At 39.3% G+C, this 14639-nt stretch overlaps 1 protein-coding gene across 2 annotated transcripts in view; it reads left to right on the top strand.

Moving 5' to 3' along the window:
• Positions 1-2707: 2707 nt before the first annotated feature.
• HNRNPLL (heterogeneous nuclear ribonucleoprotein L like) overlaps positions 2708-14639 on the top strand; it is a 30435-nt gene continuing 18503 nt past the window's right edge. The window contains exons 1-3 of one of the 2 annotated variants that reach the window (XM_079792406.1): positions 2708-3214; positions 10249-10367; positions 13272-13509. In XM_079792406.1, coding sequence (XP_079648532.1) covers positions 3032-3214; positions 10249-10367; positions 13272-13509 — 540 coding nt within the window. In that variant the 5' untranslated portion in view covers positions 2708-3031. The remainder of the gene's footprint in view (positions 3215-10248; positions 10368-13271; positions 13510-14639) is intronic. The other variant, XM_079792405.1, reaches the window with a different exon arrangement.

The following is a 14639-nucleotide window of genomic DNA, read 5'->3' as shown; positions in this document are numbered from 1 at the left end:
ACTATAGGCAGTGTATAATTTCTTTATCTCAAATAAGTTAATTTATGCAGAATACAATTTATGCTCTCATTCTTTTCCTTTTCTCATGGTATAGTGATGAGCTAGCTAGCATTTTTCTTATCAAAGAACCTACTGTCACAGTCTGAACAACTCATCTGCAGCAGGCTCAAAGGTCACCCAAGGTCAATGTACTGACCTTCGTCTTTTAAACGTTAAGTTTTACTTCTTCAGTGTTTTTTTTTTTACCTAACAATTTGATTTAAGCTAGTCCAAAAAAGAATTAAGTTTAATACTCGTACATATTGACTTCTACTTATAGTTCGTGAAGTAAACACTCAATATAGCAGCAAGATTCAGTAAGCCTGGCTTTGCTTGGTGTGAGAGTTGCACTTTAACCTGGTAGAATCCATAGGTTGGATGAAGGCTTTGAGAATTTAAAATATTTTCATCATCACACAAAATATTTGGAACGTTTATGTAAGGCCTTCAGGCTCCTCTCATTCTTCCCAGTGCGCTGCCAATGACATTTCCTGGTCTGCAGCAGCTCTGCAGCTTCCTCTTTCATATTTCTTCTGTCCACTTCCACTCTTAATTTACAAAATAAATTCCCTTTTTTTTTTTTTTTTAGTTTCTATTTGTTAGTGATTACTTGCAGCCATACACTAATTTGATTATAGTGTTATGGTGTGAAAAAGCTTGCAATTGGATTCCAAAATGACAGGCAGTATAAATTATAAAGAACAAAACACTGTGTTAAAGCACTGTCAGCAACAAATAAAAATGTTAAAAAAAATGTTTTGGAAAGGAGAGAGATCTAGGCTAGGAGAGGAAACAATTCACACCTAGCAAAGGAAGAGCCACATTTAGGAAAGAATGTGAGGGACAAGGACAATGGAAAAACTTAAGTGACTTTATTTTTAATAAATATGGTTAACGTAACAAAAATAAAATCTGTTTTACAATATATTAGTTTCATATATGCAATATAGTTATTCAACATTTGTATATTTAACAAAGTGATCACAATGATAAATCTAGCAAGTATCTGACACTGTGCAAAGTTATCACATTATTATTGAAAGCTATATTCCCTATGCTGTACATCACCATGACTGATTTATAAGTGGAAATCTGTATGTCTTATTCCCCTTCACATTTTTTGCCCTTTCCCCCACCTCCTTCCCCTCGGGAACCATCAGTTTGTTTTGTATATCTATAAATCTGTTTCTTTTGTATCTTTAGATTCCACATATAAATAAAATCATACGGTATTTGTTCTGTCAGATTTCTTTCACCTAGCAAATATCCTCTAGGTCCATCCATGTTGTCACAAATGACAAGACCCCATTCTTTTTCATGGTGCAGTAATATTCCATTGAATATATGTACCACAACTTCTCTATTCATTCATCTATCAATGGGCACTTAGGTTGCTTTCATATCTTGACTATTGCAAATCATGCTGCAATGCACATAGGGGTGCATGTGCTTTCAAGGCAGTGTTTTCTTTGGATAGATACCCAGAAGTGAAATTGCTGGGTATGGATCCTCGGCAATCCTTCAAGGATTAAGTCACAGAGAGCATTAGGTTGCATTAGATTTGCCAGTGACTCTCCTGGAAGATAGAACGGATCTTTATTTCCCAAGGACCACGCGTTCGGTATTGTTGAGCCCTAACTTGTGCAGGGGACTGTATTGGAACTGGGTTTGCAAAGATGAAAAGAGCAGTTCCTGTCTTCGAGCGCTTTTAGTCTTTGAAACAGAACATCCTAAGAGGTAAGTATAAAGGGCCCAGTTGCAAAAAGAGAAAGTAGCAACTAGAAGCTGGGAAGCGTCCTCAAGGCTCCACAGCAAGAGAGCTGTGGTCCAAGTGACAAAGAGAACTGTGATAGGCTTTTGTCTCTTTCAAAAAATTAATGTGCAGTAGATCAGCTCGTCCATAAAGGAAAAGGGTTGGGATGATGAAATTTTATTTGGAAGGTTTAAAACATTTAATTGGAGCAGGAACTTACACAGACAAGTCCCCTTTAATTGGCAGGGAAGAAGAAAGGCCCAGAGGACAAATGAGTGCTAACTGATCAAACTGAACATTCCCCGAGCACTTGCTGCCTTTAAGTCATTGCCGACTAAATCTCTCCACTATCCAGTTAGGGGCAGGGAGTCCACCATTTCTATCAGCTTTTGCACCCGGCATAGGAAGAAGGCTACTTTGACAGTTCCAGACCCCGTTCTCCCCTCTCCTCCTGTAGTTGTAGGCTGTGTGAGGCAAATCTGCAGGAAGTCTAAGTGGTTTTCCCTTCTTTTTCATGACAAATACAAGCATTTAAATTAGGGCGGTTAACACCCGCAGCCCTAACACCTTTGTAAGCCTCCCCGCCCGCCGAGCCTCAGGTTAGCCTAACAGCGCCAACCGCCCGGCGGCTGCAACCGCTCCCGGGAGGCGCGCGGCGAGCGTTGCGCGGTCAGGACTCTTGGGCCAGGGGCCGAGTTGGGAAGGAACCGGGAAGGCGAGGGCGGGCCGTGGGGGGGCTTTTGACGAACAGTCCTCATAGCCAATGGGAGGCCTGGTCGGCTTTTCCATCTGCCAATAGGGACGGAGACAAAGGTTGTGGGGGGCGCTTCCCGCGGGCTGCGGCTGGATTCCATCCTGCGCGGCGACAGCGCGGGCGCGGGCGGGGGCGGGGCGGAGGCCGAGCCTGGGCGGCGGGCAGCGGATCCGGGGAGGAGGGAAGACCGGAAGCCACGGTCGCGTCCCATCCTTAGATTCGCTCCCTCGGGGCGGGACGGAGACGGCGGAGCGGGGTGAGGCCGAATGTGGGCTCCTTAATACCAGGGAGCGGCCGCTCGGGAGCCTCCTCCCCGGGCGCTCTCCGTAGCCAACCCGCTCCTGGGCGCGCCGCCCCCGCGGACGGCCCGGCCGCGCACACCCAGCCGCAGACGCGCTGCCCGCGCGGGGACGGACCGGCGGCCCGAGGCCCGCACCACGCCGCCACCCCCACCCGCCTGCCCGCCGGTCCCTCCGGCCGTCGCCATGTCCTCCTCCTCCTCCTCCCCCCGGGAGACGTACGAGGAGGATCGGGAGTACGAGAGCCAGGCCAAGCGCCTCAAGACCGAGGAGGGGGAGATCGACTACTCGGCCGAGGAAGGCGAGAACCGCCGGGAAGCGACGCCCCGGGGCGGGGGCGATGGCGGCGGCCGGAGCTTCTCGCAGCCGGTAACAAAGCGCGGCGCCCCGTCCGTCCGTCCGCCCGCCCGCCGTGCCTGGCGGCTCCCCGGGAAGCAGGGCCCCGAGGCGGGGACTGGCTCTGGGCCTCCTGCCCTCCGCTTCCCTTCGCGGCTGCGAGGGCCGAGTGGCCGGCTCGCCTCTCGGGGGGCTTTTCTGATGGGCCCTACCTGTGTTCCGCATCCCGATCGCGGCCCCGGTCCCGGCCCCGGCCTGGCCGCAGGCCCGGGCGCGAGGCGGCGGCCGGCCCTGAACTTGGAGAGGGTCCGGGAGGGGCGGCGGGGAGGCGTTGCCTCCGCCCGGGGGGCTTCGGGGCGCGCGGAGCTCTTTGTTAGCTGAGCTCTCCGGGCCGCTGGCCGGCGTCCGGACGCCCCGCTCGGCCCTTCCGGCCCGTCTGCCCGCAGCGTCCGCGCGCGGGCCACGGCTGCGGGATCGCGTGGCGTCTGCGCGCCCAGGTCCCGCGGAGTCCCACCAAAGGGCTCGTTGCGCTTCTGGCGCCCGCACCCTTCGTTCCCCCGAAGGTTTCCCTGAAACGTGCTGACTCTCGGCAGGGATGGCGTGCGTGCTTTGCCACCCAGTTTTATGATGATTGCGGAGTACGGTTTTTAGCTCTTCGGTTAAAAAAAAAAAAGTATTGGTAGGTTGTTAGGACATCCCTACTTTCAAAAAAAACAAATGTTAAAATCACCTCACTTCTTCATTGAAGAAGTTTATACCTCGTTCAACACGCGCTCCTAAATGCTTGTTTCTCTAAAAATTCGCTGGAGGCATAAGGAATGTGAACGTGGTTTTTATCCACAGCAAATGGTAACTCAAGCTTCCGTTGGATGGAGACTTGAAGGAAACAAGCAAAGGAATTGTGTTTGGTTTTTTTTTGCCCCTTTTTGGTGCATAAGCTAGCTTAATGACTTGGATGTTCTTGAAACATGTAACACATTTTAATTGTGATTTTATTTTTCATTGTTTTTTGTTTCTTTTTTCCCCCCTTGTTTTTGCCCACCCCCCCCCTTACTCTGTTCTGCTAGTAACAGGAAATTAAAGATTGTTAAAGTGGTTTGTTTGCTGATGAGATGAAAATTTATTCCTCAATTTTTATTAGATTTGCAAGATGGCAAAATGCCAAGATAAAAATGTAGATCCTAGGGTTTCCAAATAAAGGAATATATATTATGTAGAGAATCTAGTTTGAATTTAAGATACATTAATACACGTTAATGATACACTTTAATGATGATAGGAATATTATGATTTATTGGGTGAATATAGGATGGGAGATGGGATGAAGTTACTTCGTTAGCTCCCACAGATCAAGCTTAGAGACCGTGTGGGTGTCTAGCAACTACACTGTGTGGAATAAAACATTCAAAGATGTGTGCTCTGGAGCACTAAAATGGTTAGCTAAACTGCTACAGTAAATGATTTTCAGGCCTAGTTTTGGGAAAGAAACTTAAAGCAGTAGGTATTACTACCTTTTGGCTTTATTTCTTCGTGGTTGTACAAAAGTGAAAAGAGCTGTTTAATAGAGGCGTCAGCCCAACCAAGGCAGGTGCTGCCTATCACACGAGATGGTTGGATTATGATCACTGTGAGCTCTTAACTCATTAAAAAAAATTCTTGAGCCCCTACCATGTATGTGCCAGGTGCAGTTCTTAGTGATAAAATAGTAAAAAAAAGTCTCTTATTCGGAAGTCGGTGAGTCTACATCATTCAGTGCTTTCCTTTTTCCTCTATGAAGTTGAATGTAACTTTCAAAGCTTGCAGTTACAGTCACAGCAACTGGGATGAACTTAAGTAAAACAAAGAGGTCGGGGTAGGGAATTTATTGGCCCATGTGACTGGGAAAGCCAAGTTGTGGCACTTCTTCCAGGCATGGCTGGACTCAGGGATTTAGATGATGTCATAGAGACTGGATTCTTTCCATGTTTCAGCTCTGTCTTATAACTAGCAAATAAAGAGAACTTTCTCTCTTCCCCAATGCCCATATTTATCTCCGATCAACCTTTTTTTTTTTTTTTTGTCTCTCACTTCATTCCCGCAACTAATCATTGTGCTATCTCTGAAGTTGGGGAGGCATGACTGATTGAGAATACCAATATAATAATGTGGATTGGAAGAAGTTTTTTCCTTTTTCTTTTTTGTTTTCCATTTAATCCTCCTTTTTCTTTCTTTCTTTTTTTTTTTTTTTTTTTGGTGTGTTTAACCAGAAGAAATGGGAAGGGGGGGTTCTGGGTAGGCAAAACCAAAGGATTTGTAGTACCTGAGGGAAAAAAAAGGTTATTTTTAAAAAGTAATTTGAATCACATGGCTCTTCTTTTTAATATTTGTTAGGTGATCAAATATACCTAAAAACTTTGGATAGGAAAATTAAAGTGGTTCTCATATTTTGGATCTGCTGTATTGTTTCTTTTTAAAAAAGACCAAGTAAAGAGATGTGATTATTTAATAAGAAAAAATATAAACTCTAAGCATAGTGTGAGTTAAAAAATATTTGCAGCTTCCCCTTAAAACTAGTTTGTTCTTGGTCTATATAAAGTCTTTAAAGTCAAAGAAGGGATAATCTTGAATATCTGGAAATGCTGTATTCCTTTCTTGATACTACATTGATAAATTCTTAAGTATCCAGAGAAAGATTGCCAGAATGGAGAGGGCACTTAAAAATCACGTCATAAGCCCGTCCATCATGGCTTAGTGGTTGAGCGTCTACCTATGAACCAGGAGGTCACTGTTCGATTCCCAGTCAGGGCACATGCCTGGGTTGTGGGCTCCATCCCAGCAGGAGGCAGCTGATCAAGGATTCTCATCATTGATGTTATATTTTTAAAAAATCACATCATAAGAGGAATGATAGAAGAAATTGGAGGGACATTTATCCTGAAGGGTAAACTTAGCGGTGTGATTTAACCATTATAAGTAATTGAAGGCTCTCATGTAGAAGAGGGAAATATAGATAAGGGCAGGAGTGCCAACATTTATTGAATAACTACATCTTGCACTGCTAAGCCTTTTTTGTTTCATTTATTTATTGTAATCTTACATGGTGAGGGTACTGTTCTTTTTTAAGTCAAACTGAGAAAGATTAAGTAACTAGCCTAAGGTCACTGAGCCAATAAGTGTCCAAAGATTCAAAAGCTGATCTGACTCCAGAAGCCATTTTGGATAGGAAACTACAGGGAGACAGAAATGGATGCAATATTATGAAGAATTTTCTAAAGTATAAGGGGTTGTCTCACTAGGTAGTGCGTTTCCTGTCATTTAAGGTGTTAAAGGAGAGACTGGATAACCACTTGGCAGTGGGTCTGTGTGTCTGGTGTTGGGGGATGAATTACTGAATTTGAGGTTGGTCTTTCTTAATCCTATTACGGGCGGAAAAGACAGTTGAGTGGCTCCTGAACAAATGTGCATGGAGATGTTGGGAAAACAAAAAGCGTGAGGACATTGCACCTGGCCCTTGTGAATTTACAGTTTAGTTGTTGCTGTTCTGTATGAAGAGATGTTAATGCGTCCTGCTTATTCCTCTTAGATGGAAGCTTCCCTTCTCTATTATTTAATAGAGCTTGGTCTTCAACCTCCAGTTGTCAAAATTAGCACTTAAGATTGGTGTTATTAGAGTTTGTCCTTGAGATAGCCTTTGAGGGACAGGGAGTTTGGAATGCTTATGACGAGACTGATCTATAGCCTGCAGTGGGGATCGAATTATGCCTTCATAGTTGACCCAGTTTACCCCGGCAAAGACCTAAGTGGCATTTGATAGGATGATGTCTGGGTACCCAGTAGCACCGTGGGCATAGTCTGGGGAGATAGTCCAGTTTGGCTCTCTGACCCACACTCATCTGGGCAACCCCTTCTTCCCAGCTCGGATCACCTCCTCCTTGCCTAGTAGAAACTCAAAGGGCTTGTTTCTGTCCTGGGAGAAAGCAGATTTCTTTCCATCCTCAAGCATCCCGGTGAGGTGCACCACGCAGGTCTGGCCCTGCTTCCGGAAAGTGCACGCATCTCCCCCTGCCCGCCCTCGGCGGAAGCTGCGGCGGCTGTAGCTGTGGCCCCAGCGGATGGGCGGGGTGGACCCAGACCCCACCTGGTGGTGGCGGTGGTTCCAGGGCTTTGCCTCTTCCCCAAGAAAATAGTGATTTAGTAAAGTATTTTGGGGTTGAGGAGAGATAGGGGGGTGAAAATAGTTTGAAAAGATATCTTTAATATGTCAGTTTTATATTTGGAAACAACCCTAGGTTTGTGGGTTTTGTTTTTTTTTTACTTTTATATAATAAACTAAAGAAAGGATGCGAAACTTTAAAATTAAAGAAAAGGAGACATAATTTAAAGATAGAGAAATATCAAGGAATGGCAAATTCATTGAGTGGGAATAAGGGAAATACAAGGGGTTGGGAAACGTTTTCTGTCTTGAGGTTGAGATAATTGTGAGATATTCATATCTCCTCCTAAATACCATATTGATAGCATTCAATATTTTCCAGCTTCTATAGAATGACTTGAGTTTCCATCTGTTTCATTTGGGAAATATAAGTAATAATATATTAAAGTCAGATCTTTTGAGGGATTCTTAAATTGGTCCTATAATCCATTTCTTTGTGAGAAGACCAGTTTGAAAAAAGTCATGTTCCTTAGCACTATCTGCAAGATAGTGGTTATCCATGATGGGAAGGGAGGTAGGAGGAGAGATGTGTTCAACTGATTGGTAGTTTCATTTATTAGACTGGGTGGTAAGTTATATTGTTCTTCGTACCCTTTTGCAGATCTTAAATATTATATAATGAAATACTTTCCCAACTTTTTATCATATAAAATGTTCAATTAATATGCCATTCTTAATGTGTTATTTGGGATTTTAATCTCTATATCACTCTACATATACATTTTTTCCCTAAACTATTTGAAAGTAAGTTACAGACATTACAATTATCCTTAAGTATCCCAAATATTCCTAAGAATAGAGATACTCTTTCTTAAACCATTACCATTATAATGGTATCTAAGACAATAATTCCATTATATAATCTAATATCCTATTTAAATTCTCCAATTGTCCCTAAGATGCCTTTGTAGCAGTTTTTTATCTGTTATAAAATGAAGGCTCACATATTGCATTTGGTTGTTGTCTTTCTTCAGTCTCAGTCTGAAATCTACTGTTTTTTGATACTAACTTTGTGAAGAGTCCAGGACAATATAGGTATTTTTTTTTGCATTTTAACCTTTGCCAGCTGATACCTAAGGATCAATGGAGATTTTAGAGTAAAACTTGTTATTTCTACTTTAAATGTGTGTCTAAATTCAGGTTTTTAGGTTTTATTTAGAGCTCTATTTTTGCATTATTGTTGTCCAGTTATATTTAGAGCTTAATATGGTGATAATGCACATTTGGTTGTTGAATTTCACTATAGGCAGGGTTTCATTTGTTAAGGTTGCTAAGAGAATGTTGATTTACATAGGGAACAATCAGAATGATTTGTTTTAAATTTAGTGACATGTAATGAATATCTGTAAGCATAGAAAAGACTAAACCTAAGCAATTCAAATGAAATTTCAAGGATTGAATTAATATTTTCAAAGGACTGAAATTGTTTGTTGGCTATGCCAATCATATAGCATAGTCCCATGGTTACTTTACATATTTAAATCAGTTCTTTAAAAAAAAATTCTGACATAATATTTTATTGGCATAAGTCTATTTTTCTAGTCTTTATAATGAAAAAAATTGGCAAGTCTTTTAAAATAGCCATAAAGGGATTTAATTTTCTTTAAATGATACTTAAGTTTTATAGTGCTTTTAGATTAGTCTGGAGGACAAAGAAACCTTTTATTTAATAGATTTTTGGGATATCTCTGTATATATCCATATATACACGTATATATCCATATATGAGTGAATTATACATGGAAATAATTTCTGAAGTGATGCAAGAGAGGTGCCCAGAGGCTACCTGTAAATATAACTCTTTGTCTTAATAAAACTTGAATAAATAAATGAGAGAGCTATTTTAATTTTAAAAATAAACTGGTGAATATAATAGAATCAGGGGCATAGAAAGGGAGTGGACTGACAATTCTCAGGGGGAAATGGGTGAGGGGGGTGTGGGAAGAGACTGGACAAAAATCGTAGACCTATGGATGAGGACAGTGGGGGGGGGGGGTTAAGGGCAGAGGGTGGGGTGGGGACCGGGTGGAGGGGAGCTATGGGGGAAAAAAAGAGGAACAACTGTAATAATCTGAACAATAAAGATTTATTTTAAAAAAAACCTCTCTTACACAGTCCCTTTTAAAATAAGTTTTAAGACCATATACTTACATTTAAAAACTTCCTGCTGGGCATACTAAAAGATGCAGAGTACTCCATAGAAGCCTCGAAGGCTGGTGATTCTGAGAACTCCATGTTCATCAACAAAGATGGTACTTTGTATAAACTTAAGTTGTCACGTGTACTGCTGAGTAACAAAGTTGTAGTGGGAGTAACCAATTAAATAAGGACAAAAGATTATATAAATCTACTGTATTACAGAAAAGATAAAGTATATAATCTTTATACTAAAGGAAAGTTTTAAATTGGGACTTTTTCTTCATTTGGACTACTTGCAAATTTGATTTTATGGGGCTAAAATTATGAAATTATGAATACAAAATGTATTTCCAATCTTAGCATGAAGATTTTTTTCTGAGAGTTTCTTGAAGTTGAAATAAGTTATTAAATAACTTATTTTTACTTCTTATTGAGAAAGAATGTCCCCTTTTAAGAAATAAAAATATTCATGCCAGACATTAAGTTGGTGATTTTACTTTTAGGTCCTTTTGCAAACATGTGTGTGTGTGTTTTAAAATTTGTCTTTATTGTTGAAAGTATTACACAAGTCCCCCTTTTTCAAACCCCTCCATTGACCTTCTCCACCATGCTCCCCTCTCCCAGGCCTTCACCGCAACTTAAAAAAAGTTTGTTTTTTTAAGACAAAGTTGAATGTACTAAGAGATATAATTTGGGTTTTTTAAGTTTTTAATTACAAATTATTTTCTCTTGCTAGGAGGCAGGTGGAAGTCATCATAAAGTTTCCGTTTCCCCCGTTGTCCATGTTCGAGGACTCTGTGAGTCTGTGGTGGAAGCGGACCTTGTGGAGGCTCTGGAAAAGTTTGGGACTATATGGTAAGGACAATAGGGACTCCATGCAGATTGAAAACCGTATGGTAGAACCAGCTGCTGGGTTGCTGCTGCCTTGATGTTATCACTGAATTTCTTTGGAATCTTGTTTTTAACCTTTCCGGGATGATGCATGGATGTATTTTTGTGGCCTTGATCACCTCTCACTTCCCAGCCAGGTTGTATATGTAAAATTGATTATTGCTTCTTTCATCTGATTTCAAATGAGTCCATGATTCCTTCTTAACACTGCTTTAAACCAGTGAGTTGGTTACACCCTTCATCTTCAAAGTTTCAAGTGGTTAGTGGTACTTAAATACTGATTTTTTTTTTTTTAATCCTCACCCAAGGATATTTTTTCCACCAGTCTTTTTAGAGAGTGTGGAAGGGAGGGAGGGAGGAGGAGGATAGAAAAAGCAACATCAATGTGAAAGAGACACATCAATTGGTTGCCTCCCTCATGCACCCTGACAAGAGCTACAACCCAACACGAGCCAGGAATGGAACCTGCAACCCAGGTGTGTGTGCCCTTGACCAGGAATAGAGCCCAAGACCCTTTGGTGCGAGTGTTGATGCTCTGACCACTTAGCAACATTGGCCAGGGCTTAAATACTGATTAAGAAATTATTTTGGAATACTTAGGAACTGGCAACTAAAAGAGTGTAGATGAAAGGTAGGCATTATTTGCTTAGCTACATGTTGTGGTGAGTTCTTATGCAGGCCATGAGCAATGTTTTATCCTAGCTTGTCTTCCATATTCACACAGCTGGTGTGTGGTTATGAATATTGACTTAAGTGAAAACGTAATTAGAAAAGTGAAACTGCTACCAAAAATAGACACTTAAAAATTCTTCCTAAGTTATTTTTGGAGTATGTCTGGTTATTGCTCTCTTCTTAGTATGGATAATCTAGAGTTGATTTTTATTATTCCATGATGAATATGTTTGGAGTTTTGTTGTAGGCCTCAGTGACACAGACTACATCAAAATATATAAACAGGAGAGAAATTTCAATATATTTGCTGAGATGGCTTGATTGCTTCAATTTTATAAATATTTATATGGAGTTTTTGAGTATTGAAAGGATGGTACATAAATAGATAGTGAGGGAGTGGTTAGAGATATCCAACAGAAAGGAATAATTGCATCAAAAGTTTTAGGTGGTAACTTCTATCATGACATTTTTTATTAATTTCTTTGGTGACTTCATTGAGAAGTAGATAACTTGGCAAACCTGTTATCCTCAACTTACATACCTCAGAAATCACTGATATACATAATGTTTATCCTTGGAGTTACAAATTGGGAATTCACATGGGCATAAGAAAGCCCCATTTCTTGAATTATTACTAAGATTACCATATCACTTCTTAGTCATATAGAGTGGATCTTGGAAGATAGTCTGTCTGGAGAGTTATGTATTGAAGCAGACTCCTTTGACCGTTTTTAGGCTTGGGTGTTGACATCAGACTAACTCCATTCACTATAAGGACCTCTAAGTGGTGCATTGTCCCATGGAGTTATAAAGAGATGGTTATTTCTGGTTTATTTATTTTTTTGTTCTTATATATTTAGTGCTTTTAAAGTTATTTTTTTATAGCCAAGAAATACTAAAGCTATGTGGGAAAAACAGGTGATGGGAAAATATAGTTGAAACTTTTATGTTAATTATGACCATCACCTGAATGTTGGGATTAAAGAACTATGTGTTTAAGTTGGTGAGTAATTTGAATTACTTTTGGGTAGCCTGTTCATTTTTAGACTCTATACTGTTTGATATTTTGTCCATGGTAAAGTGTTCCATATATGAATGTTATTCAGATAATGTGCATAGTACATCATTCTGCCCTCAAGATTGGTAGTTAATGTGGATAGAAAAGTCGTGAAATAATTGGAACAAATTAGTGTATAATTAAGAGCTTAATTGACAAATATGAACAATAGGAGTTTCAGTTGTATGAAATGATATTGAATAAGTAACTGCTTTAAAGCTGAAGGAACCTTGAATAGTCTCCAGTGAAAAGCAGGTGTTTTGCTTCAAAATGTTGTATTTATAGAACTTTTTTCTATTTGTTTGTTTACTTTGTGATGTATAATTATAAAGATTATACAGAAACTGCTCATATTAAAACGGTGAATGAATCATCAAGTTCAATATTTGCTAAGTTTATACGTAAAAGTTAGATGCATAGGAAGGAAGTTCAGGAGAAACTATAACAAGATGTTGAGAATGATTGTGTCAGGATAATAAAATTGCTGTATTTTTTGTCTTTATTTTATAGTGTATTTGTGTATTATAATTAAAAGAATATTTAAAAATATATGCTGAGTCTCTTTTTCTCCCTTCCCCACTCCCATTAAAGGAGAGGATGCTAGGTAGTGATTAGTTTAACATTTTATAACAGAACTTTTGGGATCTAATTTGTATAGTAAATCTTGTGCCTCTCCCTGTTTTTATTTAAAATTTAGTAAACATGTCTTGAGTTGTAAATTGAAAGCACCCACTATGTCCCTTAGCCGTTTTTGTTGTTTTTTTCTCTCTTTGGTCTTTCAATCTTCCTAACATTAATGCTTCCTAAAGATTTTTAAGAAATTATGTGCCAGACAGTTTAAGTGTATTCTTAAAATATGTGTGATATTCTAATAAATATCTTTTCACATTCTTTAATATTTAAAAATATTTTGGGTGAGATTTAGGGGAGAAATTTGGTCAGTTTGCAATTGTTTTTGTTTATCTGTTCTCTGTTTTTAGTAAGATAAGTGAAAGTATAGTCAGTTATAAGTGTGTGCACTTATTTATTTGGAAAAATCAGTAGATAGTAGTTATTAAATTCTGCTTTTACTTGATTGAAAACAAATAATGTTAATTGAACTTATTATATTTGGGTATTCCCTCCCAATCTCTTTCCAGCTATGTGATGATGATGCCATTTAAACGGCAGGCTCTCGTGGAATTTGAGAACATAGATAGCGCCAAAGAATGTGTGACATTTGCTGCGGATGAACCTGTGTACATTGCTGGTCAACAGGCTTTTTTCAACTATTCTACAAGCAAAAGGATCACTCGGCCAGGAAATACTGATGATCCTTCAGGAGGCAACAAAGTTCTTCTATTATCAATTCAAAATCCTCTTTATCCAATTACAGTGGTATGGATTTTTAATATGCCAAACTAAATTAAAAGATTTTGGACTTTTCTGTTAGAATGACTAACATAGTTTTCTTCACTGCCATCTAGATATTTAAAAATAGTGGATTGTCTTTAGAATTATTAAATTAATTTTGATTATTAAGCTTAATGAACAAAGAAATGGTGAGCGCTGGTGCTAAAAAGGTCAGAAGCACAGTTGTCATAATTAAGTAGGCAAATTTAAAGCATCAGTGTTAACTGTTTCTAATAAGAAATTAGACAGGCTTGGAAATGATCTAAGAATTCTCTCACTTATGCCAGCACATGTATCAAAAGCATCTACTAGGTAATGACAGACTCCCATAGTATATTGTAAGATGCATATGCCATTATTATAAGGTCTTTGGATAAACTTGTTAAAAACCGGCCTTATTTCTTTACTTAGTACCATTTCTAGTAAGGGTATATGATATTGGGACATAAATTTAAATCGTATTTTATGCTTTAACTTTAACATTTATCTTTATTTTATAATATTTATAGGCTTAATAGACTGTTACTATATTTGCAGTATTTGGTGTTTTGGAAAAAAATATAACTTCATCTAGTAGAAGTACTCTGCTTTGTTTATTGTTGTATCCCTAGTACCCAATGGTAATTTCTTGAAAGTTGAAGAATTATTCGTAAGAGGGTGTTTAAGTTCTCTCTTAGATGATCAGGCATCTTGTTCGAAGTCATCTAACACTGTATAAATAATCTTTCCTGGGTCTTTTCTGAATAGCCATTGTTCCTTGAAAAATGGATACTGAGCTATTCTACTACCACTTAATAAATATTTATTACTGTAATTCAAGTGATTGTAATATGAAACATTTCTTGATGATATTTGGAAAAAACAAGTTAATTGACTACAGTTTTGGTATTAATTGTGTATAGCCAGTATTTTAGTCACCTATTAAGAAAATAAAAATTGAGGATTCATTTAGGGATCAAATAGGTAAAGTTCAAATGTTTCTCTGTAACTTCTCTAATGTGTGGGTATATTGTATAGGTGAGAAAGTAACTTTAGGTTTATTAAAGTATAACAATTTTTAAAGTTTAATTAGCAATTAATGGAAGTGACATCTTGATAGTTTTTAAAAATTCTTT

Source organism: Cnephaeus nilssonii (assembly GCF_951640355.1).
Source record: "Cnephaeus nilssonii genome assembly, chromosome: 15".
NCBI lineage: Eukaryota > Metazoa > Chordata > Mammalia > Chiroptera > Vespertilionidae > Cnephaeus > Cnephaeus nilssonii.
Note: the sequence above shows the minus strand (reverse complement) of the source record. Positions and strands in the feature narration are given on the sequence as shown.